Below are 20,442 nucleotides of genomic sequence, written 5' to 3'. Positions count from 1 at the left end.
CCCTCCCTCCCTCAGAGCTCACCACAGAGAAAGGCCTGCGCCAGCAGCCCTCAGTGCTGTGCAGAGACCTGTCACAGGGGGCGCAGGGCATTATGGGAGCTCAACCAGGCGGGGACCCCCTGGTCCCAGGGCCACGGGCAGTGTCGCTCACCCAATGCTCATGACTGGACTGAGCTGTTTCACTGTTTGCTGGGGTGTGGGGGTGCATAAGGCCATCTGCACGGACCTCTGGACACAGTACGACGGGCTGCTCTGTGACAGGCGTCTGCCCCGCGCTGGGAACTGAGCTGGACACATCCCCAGCCCACACACGGACTCTGCGGAGCCAGCACGCCTGCGCCCGTCTCCACACTGGGGGACAGGCGTAGAGTTTTGAGCTTCTTGCGGAGAAGCGGGCGCAGGCCCTGGCTGCCACCCACCCTCCCAGGGGCCCGGTCTCCCCGCAGGGAACAACCCTGGGGCCAGACGGCCACACCTGCCTCCATCAGGGGTGCAGCTCTTACCTGATCTTCCACCTCTTGAAAGCTGTCGGCGTCCGTGCCGTTTGCCTCGAACTTCCCAGATGTGCCACTGAGCGAGGAGCTGCTGTCGCTCACGCTGCCCTCGGGGGTGCCTGCCACGCTGCCACTGGCTGGCCGGGAGGACACAAAGAGGCTGATGTTATCAAAATCCTCCTCGCGCAGCCTGCTGTCGCCACCTGCCTTCTGCGCTCTGGCTGGATTGTAGGGTCTGAGGAAGGAGGAGTACACGTAGCCCTTTGCAGCTGGACAGACAGGAGAGAGACAAGAGCCACATTGTGTGCGGGCCCCCTGCCCCGACATGCGCACCAGGTGCGACGTGAGAGGGCTCCCGCAGCGCCTCTTACACCCGCACTCACCCCCTGTGTCCACCAGCCACCTGCTGGTGCTCCCCAGGGGGTCCTTCTGTTCCATCACGGCCACCAGCTCCCCTTCCAGCAGGTCGATGTCCAGCTCCTGGGTGGCGTTGCACTTGCGCTTGGCCTGGTAGAGCCCCTGTGCGCCGCAGGTGGAGAGGAGCTTGGCGCGGTGGGCATCGGTCTGGCGCGGTGCCTCTGGCTGGTGGGGGGGGGGAGTTCAACTGGCAGTAGGGGCAGGGTTCTGTTGCCCTCGGGGCACAGGGAGCACTGGATAAACAGCATTTAGTTCAGTAATCTGCATCCGTGCTTGTGGCTTCCTGGGGACTGGTACAGTAGGCCAGGCAGAAGCGGCCTGGCCCAACCCAGCTCTGCCAGTCAGTGACTGGAGAAAGCCCCTTCGCCTCTGGAGCCTGGGGCTCCTCATCCAGAAAAATCAAAGGTGCTGGGCAATACAATTTTGCTCCATGAAATCTGACTCGTTCACTCTGCAGATACCGCATGCTGCCTGGTACCAGGCCCTGCTTGAGGCGTTTGGAGTTTTTATAAAGACAGATATGAATCTGTGGCCTTCCCAGGCTCACAGACATGAGGGCATGAGAATGGGAAGAGTGATGCAGAAAAGAACACGCTATCGAGGAGTGACGTCATCCCAGTCACCAATGCACCAAACTCACCAGAATTTGCACAGGCTTCTTCTTTTCAAAACTGAGCTTCCTCTCGATGAAGGTGGCGCTGTTGTCCTTTACGAAGCTCAGGTTCTGAACCTCCTCTAGCACTCGATTCTGAATTTCAGAGATGCTGGAGGCCGACAGGGGAGCCTGCAGGGAGAAAGGAGCTGGCTTCGTCCCAGCCCTAGCAGGTGTGGCGTTTACTGCAGCTGTGCTGGGCAGCTGGGAACAGGGGAGTTCGCTCCACAGCCAAAAGTTAGTAGCCCTTGAACCTCTAGATAAAGCTCGTCTAGTTGCTCTCTCCAGAGATCCCATAAAAAATGACAAGCCCAGTCTTCCTAGCTATGCAAGCCAAAGTAAAAGGAGTACACATAAAAGAAAAAAACAGCAAGGTTTAAAAAAAAAGAAGCAGCAGCTATTTAAGGTACCTCCAGTACGGGGGTGGCAGAGAGGGGAGGAGAAAGACGCTTTAGCAAGTTTCACTGGCTCTAAAACAAATCAGCAAGCTCTTTGCTATGCTTTCCATCAGAGGCGGAGTCCACAGCCCTCCCTCCCAGCTGGGGGCTCTTCCGCGCGGCCTCCGTGAACAGAGCACAGAGCGCTGAGATGAACAGACGGTGCCAGGACACTGCCGAACTCTGAAGTTAGACTAGGCCTGGCCACGCTGGCTCTGAGGCTTCCTCCAGGGACCAGACTCCAGAGCCCTGCTGCCCCCTGGCCACCACAGCCACCTGGCATGGCGAGACAGAGAGGGGGGCTGTCTCCACAGGCCTCCCAGCATCACACCACCACCACCCTGCAGTGTGCGCCCCGCTGTTATATCACTGCAACCCCAGGGGAGACCTGGAGTCCCGTGGACACCAGGACCGTGGGTGAGTCAGTGGTGACTGCCATGCCGGTGTGGCCTGGAGGACTCCACAGAGAGGCTGCTCTCAAAGAAACTGGCTCCCCAGACTGCTTCTCACGCCAGTGAGACCGGGTGACTACCTCTGGCGCCTGGCGGAAGCTGCTTTCTCTGCAAATGGTGGGATGGAGAGTGCCTGGACGGGGCCCTCGACACCAGGGTGAAGCTGAAGGAACCGAGGGCGACGTCAGGCACAAGTTTAGCTAACATATATACTCACGGACATATACATGTACTCTTCCCTCTAGGGCATTAATCACCTCTCAAAACCAAAGCACCTTTCATTCCTGGCTTGGGCTGCCATGGAAGATACAGAGGCAACACAGAGCCGAAGCTGGAGGCACCTTAGACACCCTGTGATTGGAAGTAGGGGTGCAGCTACCTAAAGTAGATTTATTTTAATAGCCCGTTTCTGTGAACCTAAGAACCTGCTTCCACCTGGGCCATATGGGAAACACGGTTTCTCTCCATGGGTCTCGGGAAGAAACTGCAAGTTAAATGAGTTTCAGAGAAAACAACAAAAAGTAGCTTCAGTAGTAGTGGGGCATATTGATTGCTTTCCACAAAAAGTGCCCAACGGCCATTCTGAAGAGGATGAACTCGTGCCTGTGCGTCAGATCACTGCGGTTGGCAGTTGCGCTTGGCATCAGTGACGAACGCCAGCGGATGTCAGAGGTGGAGCCCACCGCTTGGCACGGGAGGCAATCTGGCCATAGCAGCAGGGTTCCAGATGTAACTGCCCTGTGCCCCAAAGCTTCCTCTTCTAAAAATCGCTGTGAAAGGCGTGTGTGCCCACGTCGAAACGCCCAGGGCATGATTTGTAATAAACGTTTACCGTCCAGCTGCCCACCCAGAGGGACATGTGACCTCACAGAGGCACACAGCTGATTGCACTGATGTGAACCACCAGCCAGCCGAGTCTTCGGGGACCTGCCCCAGAAACACACCACCTTGGGGGGGACAGCGGGCTGGGCACAGCGCTGACGGGAGAGGACAGGGCCGCAGGCACCGGAGCGCGCAGCCGAAGCGCTGTCCGCCAAGTGCCGCAGGCTGAGCAGAGCTAGTGCACTTGAGATGCGGCCCCAAGCAGCTAAGCAGGCCTCTGGATGGGCGGTGGCCCCTGCCCGCAACCCCCGTGGAAAGCTAGCGCCCCTGCACAGGGGGCTCCGTGTGGCTTCCTGAGCGGCCTCCCTGTCTGGCTCCGCTCGCAGCGGCAGCTTGGGGGCCCACACCGGGGTCTGGAGCGCGTTTCCGCACCACCGAGGAGGACAGCGCCTGACACCCCGCAGCCAGCCACACTGGGGCCTGGGCGGGCGGAGCGCCGGTCGGTGCTATGGTGAGCGCAGCCAGGCTGCCTCCGGACGGACACCCCACAGTCTGAAGTTAGGGTCACAGTCACCTGGAACTAGAGAACCGTCCCTTCCCTTCCTGGGGGTAGGCAGAGCGGGCCGGGACTGAGAGGCACAGGGCGCGCGGCTAGCAGCGTGCACTCAGACACATGTGCAGTCCCGCACCGGCTGTCGGGGTGGAGGCACCTCGGGGAGCCCCCGCAGGGGCAGCAGTGAGCGCTCACCAGCCGCAGTGTGGGGTAAAGGCGCTGGGCCACCAGCGTCAGGTCCCTGAGGAGGGTGATGAAGGCGCACAGGCAGTTCCACAGAATCTTCCGCGCCGCCTGGTTGAAGAGCTGCAGCTCCTCCACGAGCTGGGCGTTGAGGGCCTCGTACTCCTTCTTGGCCAGGTCCGACTCGGCACCTGCCGCCCGCTGCAGGTAGCCGTTGTAGTCCAGCAGCTTGTCGTAGCGCTTCTGGATGAGCTTCTGGGGCCCCGGGAAGAGGGACAGCAAGGCAGACAGGGGCGTCAGCACCAGTCTCTGCAGATGAGCCGCCTGCAAGGGGAAAGCACCCATCAGGGAGAGAGGCGACCAGGCCACAGTCTGCACCGTCAGCAGTGGGCCCCCAGCAGCTCAGGGGCACGGGGCAGTACCGGGAAGTACCCTCAAGATAAGAGAGGATGTGGCCACGGTTCTGTCTTGCTAAGCCTGTGCAGGACTTGAGACAGCCACTACACAAATGTTAACCTTGAGCCTGAATCGTGAGCCACAGGAAGAACGTGAAAGTTAAGCCCTGCACTCCCAAGATGTGCCCCGCCGGTCCCCGCAACATCCGTCCCTGGGGTCATCTCCAGCACTCCCTCCTGCCCCTCCTCCAGTCCTAGCGCTATGCCGTCACAGGCTGCCTCTGCCACCAAGACTACGCGAGTGATGCACCGTGCACGCCTGCCTCTGCTGGCAACAAACGGGTGGCCCGTTAGAAGGCCATGCCCTTCCACCCGCGGGGGCCCCAGCCCCGGCTCCCCCGTGCTGCTCTTTGGGAGTGGAGTTGCATGCCTGCGCAGAGAGAAACACTATTTTGCTCCTGTGGTAAAAGGGTCACGACTATTGCATCCTCTTTAAACACACTGGAGGTAACAGTGGCTTAACCTCCCATTCAATGTCTCCTCAATAAAGGAAGACATAAATACGCTGAAGGATCGAGCTGTCAGCGTTGGTGTTTGGGTCCAACCACCGAAGATGAGCTTAGCCTTACTGCCCCAGCCCAGGCTGGCCTGCAGCACCCTAGACTTCACTCCTCCTACTTCTCCTCCTCCCCTTCTGCTCCGAAGGGCGCTGCCACTGAAGGTGGCTGGCCGTCCAACTTCAGCCTTGATCTCCTGCGCGTAGGTTACATGGCTGCGTTAATGCAAAGGTGCTCCCCGAATGTCCTGGGGAGTCAGCATCTGAGCAGCAGCTTGTGTTAATTAACTTAAATGGTATCTGGAAGCTTTGTCTGAACTCAGGGGAAATCTAGGAGAGAGGGAAAACCAATCTCCTATTGGCACCAGCAATTGCAAGGCAGATTAAATTTGATGTCTTGCTTCCACGATAATCAATAGGCACCCGCCGGCTGTTTGATGTGGCCTCTGAGTAAGCAAAGATTCTGTCGACTGCTCTGGGCTGAACTGTTGTGTTTGCGACTTGACCAGATTCTATAGGTAAGCGGACAACAATATAAAATTATTACTATATACATGTGTCTGTGTGTGTATTAATGTATGTATGTACACACACACGTTCCGGGGCCCATAGATGTGAACTGATTCAGCTGTACACGGGGGTGATGTCAGACAGATTTTAATATTTTGTCCCCAATACAATATACAGACAAGAATCTCTCAGGCTTAAGGTAAAAACAACTGCTCTGTCTTCGAGCTCTTAATAATTGATTTTTTAAAGAGTTCAGTATACTTTATCCATAAAGTTACTTTTACACTGAGCTTTCTGACAATTATTTTAATTTAACGTAATTCATCATCTTACAGTTTTATGCAAGGTAGGGAGAGACTTCTTCAGTCTACTTTCTGTCAAAGCCCAGGGCACGCAGATGAAGGGACGTCATACACCATGCTGTTTCATGGTGCTCTGTGAGAACCTGTCAACCTAACGAGTGAGCTGGGAGAGCAGCCCTTTTCCAAACCTTTGCTAAAGTGTGCTGCTACAGCCACGCCTGGCCAGCGTTTCCATTTGACATGCCATGACGCTTCTATCCTCCACCCACCTGCCTTCCTCTTGACCATCAAACCACCCGCCCGCCCGCCACTCATGCCCAACTGCCCTCCACTAGGGCAGCCTCTGTCATCTCCCACTCAGCATCACGAGAGCATCTATCCTCCCACCTGTCCTCCAATGTATGTGTGCGCATGCACGTCCCCGACGGCTTTTCTATCTTCAGTGACATTCCTTTGCCCAGTGCCAGGAAAGCAAGACTCCTGCTGTTTTTCCATCAGCAGGGTGGGAGCTGTCACCACATGCCATGTGACTTGAGGTGGGGAATGTTACTGCCATTTCGAACCTGATCAGTCAGTAATGCCAAACATCTCCCAACAAGGCCTCTCAGTGAAGATCTGTCTCACCCAAATGCTAATGTGCCAACCCGAAAATGCCACTCCCAAAGCCCTTCAAAGATGATGGAGTCTATTTTATCTTCCACACACTATCGGAAATACTACTGTAAGAACACCTACGGGGCACTCCTCAGGCCAGCCTGCCACCCAAATTGGCTCGAGAATGTCTGAAAGGTCCCCAAGCTGTATTTCACCGAACTCTTAGAAAATAAGTACCACAAAACAGAAGCAATCCATGGCCTCAGGTAAAAGCCCTTTCTCTGTAGGAAGGCTTTACTTCACAGAGCAGAATTTCACTGCTAGTAAAGTCATGTCCTCAGCCCCTCCTCACCCTGTAATTTCCACAGAATCCTTTATGAAATCTGCAGTTTCCTCACTTCATAAATCCTTGATATAGCACATGCAGACTTAAACTAAATTTTTATTTTAAAAGCTCTATCAGCACTGGCTTCCCCTAGAAACACAATCTGAGGTCCTATTAAATTTGGATTATAGTCAGATCTTCACTTACCAGTTTAAAATATTTAATGATAAAAGCAGTCTTGCTTAAATCTGCCGATGTTGACATGAGTATTTGCTTTAGTGCTTGCTATATTTCTAATTCAAAAAAAACAAACAAAAAAGATAACCAGATAGCAGCTTTCTGTTAACTTGCACTTGTCTGTGAATAGAGGTAACTTACAAAGTTGTCGCAGGGATTTGGGGCACTCCTGGGGGACTCGGGACAGCCCCTCTCCGCCTCATCTTTGCTGTACGAGATCTCGTGGAGCCCCATCGCACTCTGCAGGGCTAAGGGCATGGCTTCCTGAAACCCAAGCACAACGTTACCCAGCGGGCCAAAGTCAGTGCAGCTACCCTGCCTCATTGTGGGCTCTGTCCTCCAGCCTCCACGACCACGACCACTGAGAGTCCAAAAGAAAAGAAAGAGAAGAAAAACTTTCCCGGCAACTCTGTATAACCAGGCTACCTGTGACAATCTATTTCCTCCCTACCCCTGTGTGGTGTTCTCACACTGCTCTCTGTGACCCTCTTTTCTGGAGCCCATCTTTGAGTCCATCATTGGCTGTTCTTCAGCATTCACTGCCTACAGATCCCTTATTATAGAAAGCCACTCCCGGGCCCTCCCTGGTAGCGCAGTGTGTCAGAGCGCAGCACTGCAAGCCAGCTGCATGCTTCAGTGCAAGATCCATCCCCGGACAGGGAGGGTCTGACCCCCCAGGGCGGGGCAGGCCTCTCCTGACCCGCCCGCTGCTCCCCTCAGCAGTGCACTTTGTCAGTCTACCTGTTCTGCTCCGCACTCTGTCTCTGGTGAAGCCTCTCACGGCCCCTGCACCTCTGGCATGTACCCCAGCTCTGTGTGCATAAATAAATCAATCTTTAAGGGAAAAAAAGCCAGTCCTCTTTGATTCAAGTCCTCAGTGTGCCTTTGTGAACTTCCTGCTGTCTTTAAGAGAAGATATGCACATGTGGGTTGAATCAATCAGTGGTTATGGAAGACTCCCCCTAGAGCTTCCCAAGGGCATTTGGGAATGCCCTTGAAATGTCCATCAAGGTCAGGGTTGCCAGGGCCCTCTGGCTGTTGACCTTTGTTTTGGTTTCCTTTTCACAAAGGTGGGCTTCGGGATGAGATTAGCAAACCTGATTGTAAGATCTGACTGCAGATTTCACAAATAAAGTAAGAATATGGCTGGTTGGCCACACAGTGTAGAATCTTATCTCCAAATGACTGTCAGCTTGGTTCTCAGCCGGTAGGAGATTTCATCTGGGTGGGCAAACTTGTGCTTCCACAAACAGACATTGAAGAGAAAGACTGGCCAACGGGGAGGGAAGGGGCATTTATTAGCAGAATGACATGCCATTCCTCCAGCTTTCCGTGTCTTACCATCAAGACTAGGTCAGGATGTAATCAAAGACGCTATGTCCTCTTTGGAGGGTCTGTGAGAAAAATCCTGACCGCGCTTTCTGCTGAAGATAATTACTCATACTCCACTTGGTGTCTGAGTCAGCAACTGTCCACTGGGCCGGGGCCGAAGAGCCCCCGGGACATGGGGATTTAGGGGGGTGCTGTCTTCTACTTCTGCTTCTACATGGGGCCTCTGCATATTGGAATTCATCCCATTTGTTAAAATTTATGTACTTCTATACTAATTCTCTTTTAAAGAGAGGGTTGAACCACCTATGCGTCTCAGTCGGAACTATAAAGGGGCATCACAGGACACTGCCCGTCAGATAAGTAGAAGTGCTCAGTTGTTTTGGAATTATGTGTTGCGTGGTCTTTGGGGGTCAACTGCCAGGCAGCCGACGGCTCAATTCGAGGCCCACGTGTGCTTTTGGTTTGTGGGCTTTATGGTACACATTCTTTACTACCACTCTAATTTCATTTTATCTCTTCCCTCTTTGATTGTCCTTTTTCTTCCAGACCTATTCTTATATATTAGCATCATCAAACAAATAAACAAGGAAAACGGGTCCCTTTCCTGGAGCTCTGCCTTGAGGCTCTCTTCTCCCAGTAAACCAAACACTCCCTGCATAAGTCCCACAAGGACATAGAGTGGGCAATAAGGGGACCAGAATTGGGCGGAGCCCCAAGACTTTGCACTGCCTTCTGCCCCCACAGCTTACCCCCTCCCAAATCTGATACAGCAGGTGTCAACAGCTACACTTCCCAACAGCCACGGACAGCCGCACCTTCCTGTGGGAACTGTGGCCACGGCACCCTGGCCTACCTGCATGTGCTGGAGACAGAATGCAGTGCTCTTTACACAGTGCCTTACGGTCTTTTCCAAGGACCGGAATAGCTTCTCTTCTCGATTAAAGGTACTGTCTTTCACCTAAGATAGATAGGAAATTGTTTTTAGAACTCATACTGTCTTTTTAAATAGCATGAACCATATTACGCCCCACCTGACAGACTCCTTCCTGAGTCGACTCCTTTGTGACCTGCTGGCGGCCTCCACTGGAACCGCGTCCGCGCACAGCAAACCCAGATCTAAGCCCGGGAAGCCGCACCGGCCCAGGACAGATACCTGCTTCCGTCCTCACACACCCCACCTGTGTCGTGTGGGTGTAGGACATTAAGCTTTCCTGTGCGGCGTACAGCAGCAGGCAGTGTGTATATTCTCAAATCATACGACCTCGTGTGTTTAGGCAAGAATACAAATAAAATAAAAATTTAACCTACCAACTGGAATTTATCCCTTTGCTGATGTGATGCTTGCCAATTTGTTTCTTAGTGGTTATATAGAAAACAGTCTTTGTTTCGTGCCTAAAGAAATGCGATGACTCTTCAGCAACGCCACTTGGAAGGACGGCACGGAAACTGGGCCAAGTCCGTCCTCTGGCGGGACACTGCAGTCAGCAGAGGGGCCCCCGCTGCCGCTGGTTTTTGCTAGCACACACGTGTACCTCTACAGCCAGGGAGGGGCGTTCTCGATGCTGTGGCGACTTCTGGGAGCACACACTTATCACGTTAGTGCTGAGTGGGATTTCTCGGCCATGGAAATGGTTAACAAAGGAGACGGCTCTGGCCGCCTGCTGGCCACATCCATGAGAGAGGCAACAGCTCCGCGGAACGCGAGCTCGCTGCACACCGGGCTGGCCACCGGCTCCTATGCGCGCGTCAGGTGCTTGCTCGTTCAGAGCCTTAGACCACGGCACGGGAAACAGCGATTTCTCAAAAACCCTTCACATTGTCTATGTAAAACATTCTGATTCAACTGGAGCCCCGTTGGTCTTAGGGGCTTTGTGCACTAACTTGATGTGATATGAAACGAAGACTGGAGCAGGTTTTTTAAAATGCAGTTATCGGGCCCTCCCTGGTGGTGCAGCGGGTTAAAGCGCAGCACTGCAAGCTGGCCGCAGACGCTTCAGTGCAAGTTCGATCCCCGCCCCGGAGGTGACCACAGGGCGCGGCAGACCTCTCCTGACCCGCCCACTGCTCCCCTCGGCAGTGGACTTCATCCATCGACTGGTTCTGCTCCCCACCCTGTCTCTGGTGACTCCTCTCACCCCCTGCACCTCTGGCCTGAACCCCAGTTCTGTATGCATAAGTAAATAAATCTTTAAAAAATAAAATAAAATGCAGTATCCTAGGAACCCCTCGCCTGACACTCAGGTGGGTCCCTCGTGGGAGATGCCGGGCCTAGCTATAGCCTTCCTTGCTCCAGCTTCTTGTCCTGGGTACGCCACTGTCCTTTTCAGCCTTGCGAAAGTCTTGTTTCTTTTTGAGGGTTCGCTCAAACGTTACCCATCCTGTGAATCCATCCTCTAGTTCCTTTTCGATGCTCTGTGTGAAATTAATTGCCTGTCCTGTGAGCTCTCACAACATTAGTTAATTATTTAAGCGATTCTTTCCACTGATGGATTGTAAGCATCTGAGAATTAAGTAATTTTATCTTAATCATCATCACAGCTAACATTTATTAGGCACGAACTGTTGCGGACACTGTGCTAAACCTGTCTCGCAGTTTCTCACTTAGATTCTGATCCAGCTCTACCAGGTAAGTGCTGGGGTGAGGTACACTTTTGGGAGGTGTGGCAGAGAGGAATACCCGCTGGCATCCTTTCCTTGGGGGACTCGGCCCTGGCCTGTTACCTGGACACCTGGCTGCCCTTGGGATCCCCTGTCCTAAGCCCCTGTGGGGTGGGCTCTGCTTGTGGCACTGGGTTTAGGTATCAGGATGTGAATGCAAGTGCTGCTTCGTTGCTGAGTCCTGGCGAGACGGGCGATGTGGGAAACCTCCGGTCATTCAGCGCGATGGTGCCCTTGAGCCCGGAATGAAGTCACGGTGGTGACCCCGCTTCAACAAGGCAGAAGCAACCAAGTGTCTGGGGAACCACACACTGGAGAAGAGCGCTTCTGAGGAACTGGGAAGTGGAGGCAGGCTGGACGCCATCTCAGGGCCATGGCGAGGGAATGAACACTCCTGGAGGCAAGCCGCTGTTGTGCCATTTTTTTGTGACAGAAGCTTCTCCTTCATCAGAGGGACCAGAACTCAAGTGGTCTGAAGCCCACACTTGTGCACCTTCGTATCCCTGACCCTAACGGAGCCAGGTACGTGAGGCCTCACCCCAGCTGTGGAGGGATGGAATGGGACCGTCTCCAAGTAACAGTTTCGGGCCCTAACTCCAACACATTCTTCACCTGAGCTGCTGACAAGTGCAAAATGGAGTGACTAGAGATTTATCTCTCCTGCAGTCCAGCCTATGCAGCCGATTTTTTGATGAACAGTGAAATGCCTCATTGCTGACAGTACATCCTCTCAAAAGATGAAGGAGGGAAAGCTAATTAATATCCCTTTGGGGTACTTTAACTACAATTCACATATTTAGTTTGCCAATTGAAAAAAATATCAGAAATGGATGATAAATACGTGAAAGAAGGTAGCAGTGTCTACAAAAGCCTGCTCGGAATGAAGACCTGCCTCAGCAGAAGTGAGTCGGAAGAAACTTGCCTCCACACACCCCTATGGAGACTGCAGACGCTCAAGTGAGTCACTCCCATTTCATGTGACTACGGTGGTCTTCAGCTGAAATGCCTTGGTTTTCCTCTCTCTGAGCCAGGCCGCACACCACCAAGGTCCCACACCCCCACCTTATGGGTCCCCATGGGGACAGTGAGCACTGTGTGACCTCTCCATGGAGACAGGCGCGGTGAGCCTACAGAGAGAGTGCATGCCACAGACAAGCGTCCTGGGAGGTCCGGGCAGGAAGAGAGACGCAGCACAGCCACAGAGGCGACAGGATGAAGGCGGGAGGGCAGTTTACCTACAGGGCCCAGAGAAAGGGTCCCTGGGCCACGGAGGCCTGCAGGGCAACACCAGGTTCCTACTGGGCGGCAGAAAGGAGGAGAGGACATCCAACCAGAGCCCTTTATGGAGTAGCCATGGGACGCCCCCACAGAACTGCCTAAGACTGGCCAGTTTGACATCCCACACACCTGCGAGAATGGTCCATATCAAAGCGACGGGAAGCAGCGAGTGCTGCTGCGTACGTGGAGGAAGGGACCGCAGTGCGCTGTGAGAGGGAACTGAGGACGTGGAGGAAAAGGCCGCCCTGCACTGTTAGAGGGAATGGAACGTCATGCAGCGGTAACTCATCCTCTGTGAAGTGGCATGCAGATGCCTCCAAGAATCAAAATGGAAATCCCACTGATCCAGCAGTACCACTGCTAGGTATTTACCTAAAGACTGTGAAAACGCTATTTGGAAAAAACTTACACACGTGTATCTTGACAGCAGCATTATTCACAACAGCCAAGTCATGGACCCAACCTAAATGCCCATCAACGAAAGACTAGGTAAAGCCGTCTTGGGATATATACACCATGGAATACTACTCAGCTGTGGAAAAGATGAACTGGTGCCTCTGGGGCAAAATGGATGCGTCCTGAGGTGATGATGCTGAGCGACCTAAGCCAAAAAGGGAAAGACACTGACCTATGGCCTTATCAGCCGTGGGATAAAACACCAATCAAGCGAGTGGCAAGACACAGCAGAAAGAATTCTCTGACTGTGAAAAATACAGTTGCTACCAGCAGGGATGGAGAAGGGAAGAGGTGACACAGCAGGAGGGGTGATGAAGGGCGTATGAATCGTGTGCACAGGTGGAGGGCGAAGTTGTCCTCCCAAAATTATTCAGTTGAGTCAATTTTGGGCAAATCCATAAAAACTGAAGAGGAAAGAAAGACCGACCAGTTTGAATGATTCCAGCTGGCTCTGGGCTATAGAGGTGGTCACCAGCTGACAGGGACCTGGCCCTGGGATGGCTCAGAGCAGGGGACACTGCACGGGTGGTTAGGGGCAAATGGGGCAAAAACTCGCAACAGACTGGTTTCCATCTGAATGAAATGGTCCCAGTTGACCACTTTGCAATCTCTAAGAAAAGACTAGACCTGAGAGGCGATCTCGTCTCAGCCAGCAAGATCTTTAAAGATGCTGAAAAAGTATCAAATACAGAAAATGAAAACCATAATTAACATACCATGCATGATGGAGTTTATAGCCACAGGGAAACAAGAAATGAGCCTGTAACGGGGAGGTTCAATGCAAGGCAATGATGTGAAAGATGGCGGCGCCACTACACACTGGGGGTGTCCCCTGTGTACACGCCATCTGGGATGGACAGACCTGGAGCCTACCTCTTAGCAAGCGCCTCAGGAAATCTCTACACACATGGAAGTCCGAAAGCCTTTCAAAGCACCCATGAAAATTTACGGGGCGGCTGAAGAGCTGATACAGGACAACGAGCCAAGAGTAAATGCACACTTGGGGGTGTGGAGAAAGGTGGGGAGCTAATTTAGTGAAATGAAGAGAAGATGCATGTCAGGGGAACCTAAATGAAATAGAAGATTTAAAAGCCGAATTTGAACAGGAGTGGAAGGAGGACAACCCCTTGGGTGGGCGACACATGGGCCGGAGTGAGCGCAGAGGGCCGGGTCTGTCCTTCCTGAGCTGTGTCTATGGCCTTGGCTCTCCCGCTGCCTGAGTAGCAGACCCAGGCGTGCTTCAATACCTCCTCACACCATCCCCCCATCCCGAGACAAAGAAGGGGTGCACACAGCTGTGGTAACAACAGGGGAGAATCGCACAAAGATGGCTGCGGCAGTCATGGAGCCAGAGGAGCAAGAGGACGGATTACCTGTGAGTCGCCTCTGGTCAGGATCTTTAGGTGATTTGTCACTCTTTTTGATTTCTTGCTAATTGAATGAATATTCAGTTTAGACAGTTTGTCTTTGAGTGATTCATCCTCATCGTTCTTCTTGTATTTTAGAACTGAAACAGAAGAACGCAACAGATGTCTGAACACTTAGGAAGTGGGTCACATCTGAAGCCTTCATGAGACCAATATTCGTACGTAAGCAAAAATCTGTAAGACTTTTAGCTTGTGTGCAGACACAGTTGCCCAAGCCACAGCCCAGTCGGACCCCAGCCCCCCAGCCCAAGGGGGTCACAGTGAAGCAGGACTTGAGCTCCTTCCATGTGGCAGAGGGACTGAGAGGGGAGTCCTCCTTTCTCTCTGCTAATACACTTGCATCTGCAGTCTCAGGAATGAAGCATCAGCACCCAACTGATAGAAAGACAGCTGCACCCAACGTAAGAGACCTCAGCTCCTTAGTGTCTTCCATTAGCTGAGGGCTCTGGGGCAAGTTGAGTCCCTGAACTTTCCTTATTTACCTTGAAAATCATTTCCACCTCTTGTACTGTCAAAATGCTGACTATCCCTAATACTGAGCATTGGTAAGGGCACGGAGAGATGGGCAATCTTCATGCACTGTTGTCGAGGATTAAACCACGGCAGTTTTTGTAAAGAATACCTCGGTAGAATCTTACAACAGTGAAGGCTTTCAGTCTACCATCAGGAAGTCCAAGCAGAGAAACCAGCTTTCCGAAATCACGCACACAAGGACCTGCTTTCTAGTAGCAAGAATGCTGGGAGTGGCCTAAATCTTCATCCGTACAGGAACAGCTCAGAAAAGGTGTACTGTGCAACCATGACCAAGGTCATTCACTGGAAGAAAGTTCACGATATACAATACAATATTCTAAAACCCCAGTAAATAGTAGTACCAAACATGCTGCAAGAAGGAAGGAATTAGAAAATCCACAGAGTGGTCGCCCAAAGCCCCACCATCTATCTACGGCTGCACTGCGAGGTGATGTGAGAAACACAAGCTGCAGCACCTGTGTGCGTAACGCACACTCAGGAGGAATCTGGTCTACCCCAGTGTCTTGGAATAGCCAGACCCCGGGGATGGCGCTTCCTGTTTTGAAATCCACATTCTACTTTGGATGCTTATTTTACTTCTTCCCTAGCTGGCGGTGAAGAGTGATCTGTAACTCTAGAAAGACAGACATATACTTGCTCTGCTCAGTACAGCCAGTATCACCCAAGCACCCCCAGGTGTGTGAGCTGCCAGACCCCACTGTTCCTCGCCAGCTTCCCCTGTGAGGCAAGGCCCCAGTTCCCCTAGTCCACAGAATGGCACTTGTGTGCAGGGCTGCAGAGGCTGAAGATGAGGCTATTGGGTGAAGACCAGTCAGTTCTCTTCTCCTGAAGCCCCTTGGCCAACCGCATCCTCCCCCAGGCCCTAAACACTGACGGCCACTACCCCTGTGTTCCTACCACTGCCCAACATGCCGCTTGTGGGAAACCCAGGTCACAGTGCACGCAGAGGCCCCGCTGCGCCCTTCTTACCGAGGTCCTTGCGTCTTTTCAGCTCGTTGATGTTGACGTTAATGTCCCTCACTGCCTCGAAGGCGTCCTCCAGGGCCCTGAAGTCGGGGTGCGAAGCGGGGGTGGCATTGCGCAGCTCGCACAGCAACAGGGGATATTTCATCACACGCTGGATGGGCTTGATCATCAGAGACCCCATGTCCAGTAAGTTTGGTTTGCTTCTACAGCACAGGTAAGTCAGGTCAGTTTCACGAGCTACCATCTTGTGAACGTTTCATTTTTGTGACTTTTATGATTAAGCCTGAGACGGTTCTTTCTATTACTCTTCCCCATTTGGCCAGATGCAAGTTCTCAATGAGAGGAGGAGCAGTGCAGGGCAGAAGGAAGCTCAGCTGAGAGCTTCCACTTCTAAACCAAAGCCTCTAAGAAAAAAAAAGGACAGGTCTGTCCACCTGTCCACCAAAAATGATGGCAGGAGCTCCATCCATCCATGTTCTCTGCCATGTGTTTCTTTTTTTAATGTATATATGTACAAGATTTATAGTAATAGAGGGAATCAATTTCAGGATGTGTTTTGCCATGACAACCACAAAGAAGACATGTGTCTGGTGTTGTATTTGTGGTTATTAGTGAAGGAAATAAGCTCATCATTTAGAAATCTAAAAAGATGATGCATAAAGAGAGCTTCAGCTTCTCTCTTCTGCCAAATTGAGAATTTTTCATGTTAGAGGTTCTGGGAGCCTTTCCGAGAGACAGTAAACATGATGATTGTCTAGTTATTATCAGGCCGTCACTGTCCCTCACCACTGCTATCCCACAGCGACTTTCCAGGTGTGAGTCTCCTGAGCCAACACAGCCTCTGGCGGCCCCTCTACAGAGTATCACCAGCTAGCTCTCCCCTTATACACATCTGCCATGAGGCCAGAGCATCCCTGCTGCCACTCGTGTTACAGGGGGTGAAAAACTACAGGCATGGCCAGGTCACTGTCCAGCCCGCTGTCATCCTTTTACAGCCAAAGGCAGAGATTTGTGAATGTCTACACAGAGACAGATTTACAGACAGTGTCAACGAAACGGGAGGCAAGTGCTTTCAGGTGCTTTTGGTGGGCAGCTACGTAGAGTCACTTGTTTTCCTACAGATAGCTAAAACACACAACCACTGTTTTCCGACACGATAGGGAGTCTTCACCCTTAAATGGTGGCTCTGCAGGGGCTCATGTGGAATGAGCACCAGCATGCAGCATTAGAACCGTGACACGGAGCTAAGACGATGAACAAAAGTAGAAAAGATGCATCATCAGAAGAGCCTGGAGGTGCCTTAAATGAGCATCTGGTGGAACCTTCGTTTGAGGAATGGGCAAACACGGAACTGATCATTGCGTGCGCATACACGTGAACATGCACACACACTCACACACTCACCCATCACTTTGTCTCATCTCCGTGTTTTGTTTCCAGTCAGCACGGCATGGGATCACCTTGCTTCTCTAGTTAGCAGTCCCTTCCAGTCACCACTCTACCCCCACCGTGTCATTCTCTCACTGAATATTTACAGACCAAAATGACAGGTTTCTCAGATTTTCTCTAATGTGCTTTTTATTTTAGAGTGAACTCTACTTTCCCCCAAGCTGGACAACAGTCCTGAAAAAGTGGCAGAGAATGATGCCACAACAGCGAGAAAGACTGAAGCAAACCAAAGGCAACTTTTTAAAAAGGAAAACCAAAGTAAGGTTAAAGGTTTGCAAGGGAATAGATAGTTGCCTTATTATTATTTGACTTAAACGTCCTACCCATTTGCACCAAATCTAATAAGGGGTGGGAGGGAAGGGTACAGCAATGTTATTGATTTCCAAGAGGACTGGATGAAGTGCATGGTGGATTCTGACTGACCATGGGTGATGCCTCAACAGACGAGGAGCATAAGAGAGAACACCCAGATGTAAATACGAGGGTAGGTGGAGACTAAGTGGAAAAATGAAAAGCTCTTATCAGCTGTGGCTATCAGCTAGCCATGCAAAAAAATCATTACAATGGATCCCTGAATCATTTTTGACACCAAAATAAGGATTCTTGTAAAAAGATGACTGGAAACATTATGCTATACATTTGCAAAGAACTATAACTGTACTTGGGTACAGTCTAAGTAATAATAATTTAAAATATAAGAGCATCTTGGACAAATTGGAAATAAATATCAAAATCTAATACATCAGGAATGTCTAGGGTAAATGCATTTGAAATTGTGCTTAAAGCAATGAATATATTTGAAAAAACCAGTAATTCTGACGTGGACAGGAATATTCACAGTTTTTCTCTGTGATTTTTACATTTGATTTCTATTATTAAAAAAAAAGATACTTACTCTTGCATGTATATTTTCCTGTCAGAAAGGGGGGAAGAAAAAATAAAATTAATTCAGGTAAATCCGTACATTTGAGGTATTATGCAAACATTCTAAAATTGTTAAAGGCCTATCGAATCTGTTACATTATTTCAGAATCACACCACTGAAAATTTCTTTCAGGGTATGGACACCATTATTGTCTCAAAGTTTATATAAGGCTAAAAACTTGATTTAGATGATAGTAAATTTGGGTCCTGTGAGAAGGGTCTAAATTTCAAGTGTTGTTTACACTGTGAAAAAACAAAGTTGCCACAGGAGAAAATAAGGTCACGTGGAAGCTGGAGCTGACCTGCAGAACCCCCATTCCCTCACTTCACTGAGGGCCTCCCGCCCCCTAAGCGCCCCAGCCTCAGCCCTGCTGGCCTTCCCGCCAGCACCCTTCAAGGCACCCTGGGGCTCGCGGCCATGCCCTGCCCAGGTCTTGCTCAAAGGTCCCTTCCCAGGGAGGCCTCTCCTGAGCCACTTTTAAAATTCTGCCTGGTGCCCTCTTAACTCTGCTTTCTTTTTCTCCCCAGAACTTTCTGGCACTTTCTAATACACTAGATAACTTGGCATGTATGTCTGCTATGCTGCTAGTCATTGTCCCTCTGCAGCCCAGCAGGGTGAGGCTGCACATATTCTCTGCTCCGCACCGGGGGCCCTTTCCCAAAGAAGTGAGAGGCGCACAGTAGGGTGCAAACCTGTTCACTAACCAAAAAGCAAGGCAATTATTCAGGCTCAATTTAAGGTGTAAAGAATATGAAAGTTTTTCTCTTAAAAGCCTCACCTGGCTGCAGAGAAATACAATAATCTGTGTCTATAACCTGCTGATTGTCCCTGGTTTCCAATCTTTTTGGGCACACTGTTTTCAACATAAAAATTGCGTGACCCGAGCCCTCCCTGGTGGCGCAGTGGGTTAAAGCACAGCACTGAGAAGCTAAAGCCGCTTCCACATGAGTTCGATCCCTGCCCGCCCCGGAGGTGACCACATGGCGCGGCAGACCTCTCCTGTCCCGCCCGCTGCTCCCCTCAGCAGTGTACTTCGTAGATCTGCCTGTTCTGCTCCCCACTCTGTCTCTGGTGAAGCCTCTCGCCGCCCCTGAGGCTCTGGCCTGTACCCCAGTTCTGTATGCACAAATAAATAAATCTTAAAAAAAAAAATTGCGTGACCCCCTCCTTCCCATAGTAGATTATTGCCATTCAATGATTGAGAGTAAATTTAATGACACATGCTTATGCTGAATCTCATACATTTCAATGAACTAAGTTTTAAAAGTGAATCCCAGGCCCTCCCTGGTGATGCAGCGGGCTAAAGCGTGGCACTATGGAGCTACTGCAGCCACTGCAGCACGAGTTCTATCCCCGGCCAGGGAGTGACCCACAGGGCGCAGCAGACCTCTCCTGACCCACTGCTGCTCGCCTCAGCAGTGTGTTTCAGTCCACCTGCTTGTTCTGCTCCCCACTCTGTCTCTGGTGAATCCTCTTAACTCCCTACACCTCTGGCCTGCACCTCAGTTCTGTGCACATAAATGAATCTTTAAAAAAAAAGTGAATCCCGATATAAGTAGGAATTGGTTGTATAAGTGTGTGTGTGAAGTATGTGTTTCTTCAATCTTCAGACCTGTTAAATACAGAAACTAGGAAATGCTGACTCTAAGGCCTTCTACTCAGGAATCAAGCTCTGAGTTATGATTCGTAAAAATTCAGTAGCTGCCAAAATTTCGGGCAATTATTACCAGGTGACTGAAGAACTCTGCTACAATAGTAAAATAAACTACAAACAACTGTCCCCTGCCTAATAGTTCCTCCCACTCATTTATTTAAAGCTCATTTAAGGACTTAGGGTTTGCCTTCATTGCTGCTCTCATCTACTGAGAGATTTCATGTTCCAAAAGATAACAGATCAGAAAATTTGAGGGAGAAGATGAATAAAAATGAAATATCCTCTGGAAGCAACAAGGAAACAGTGTCATCATTTGGGAATCAAAGCACATGCTTTGTAGTCAGAAGAAAAGTTCATTCACTCCAAAGAAGACAATGGAAGTTTTTCCTTTTTATTTTTCTTCTTCAACCAAATAAAATCTAAACCTTTTAACATAAATGAGATACCATTTTAAATATAAATATAAATAACATCATGTAGAGAGGAACCTAGAGACCGTTGGTAGTTTCAGGAGGATGGCACTATCTGTAACCTCAACCTTGTCCTTGTTCACCATTAAAAAAAAAAAATCTCCCTCTAAAAGGAACTCTCCCACACTGCTGGTGGGAATGCAAACTAGTACAACGACTATGGAAAACTGTTTGGAGGTTCCCCAAGCTACTTAACATGGAGCTTCTCTATGACCCAGCAATCCCACTCCTATGTATCTACCCAAAAGACACAAAACCACTGATTGAAAAACACACCTGCAACCCCATGTTTATTGCTGCTTTATTTATAATTGGAAAAACATGGAAGCAGCCCAAATGCCCAAAAGTGGATGACTGGATTAAA

At 50.9% G+C, this 20,442-nt stretch overlaps 1 protein-coding gene across 1 annotated transcript in view; it reads right to left on the bottom strand.

Moving 5' to 3' along the window:
- ARHGEF38 (Rho guanine nucleotide exchange factor (GEF) 38) overlaps nucleotides 1-20,442 on the bottom strand; it is a 78,249-nt gene that overhangs the window by 2,757 nt on the left and 55,050 nt on the right. Inside the window, exons 5-13 of the mRNA XM_004686597.1 lie at nucleotides 17,925-17,942; nucleotides 15,584-15,783; nucleotides 14,027-14,160; nucleotides 9,115-9,219; nucleotides 7,071-7,193; nucleotides 4,023-4,334; nucleotides 1,552-1,695; nucleotides 878-1,076; nucleotides 504-763 (exon numbers count right to left, since the gene is read on the bottom strand). Coding sequence (XP_004686654.1) covers nucleotides 504-763; nucleotides 878-1,076; nucleotides 1,552-1,695; nucleotides 4,023-4,334; nucleotides 7,071-7,193; nucleotides 9,115-9,219; nucleotides 14,027-14,160; nucleotides 15,584-15,783; nucleotides 17,925-17,942 — 1,495 coding nt within the window. The remainder of the gene's footprint in view (nucleotides 1-503; nucleotides 764-877; nucleotides 1,077-1,551; nucleotides 1,696-4,022; nucleotides 4,335-7,070; nucleotides 7,194-9,114; nucleotides 9,220-14,026; nucleotides 14,161-15,583; nucleotides 15,784-17,924; nucleotides 17,943-20,442) is intronic.

The sequence above is a fragment of the Condylura cristata genome, unplaced genomic scaffold, assembly GCF_000260355.1.
Source record: "Condylura cristata isolate star-nosed mole 26May11 unplaced genomic scaffold, ConCri1.0 scaffold00021, whole genome shotgun sequence".
Lineage (NCBI taxonomy): Eukaryota > Metazoa > Chordata > Mammalia > Eulipotyphla > Talpidae > Condylura > Condylura cristata.
The sequence above is the reverse complement of the archived record's forward strand: the minus strand, read 5'-3'. Positions and strand labels throughout refer to the sequence as shown.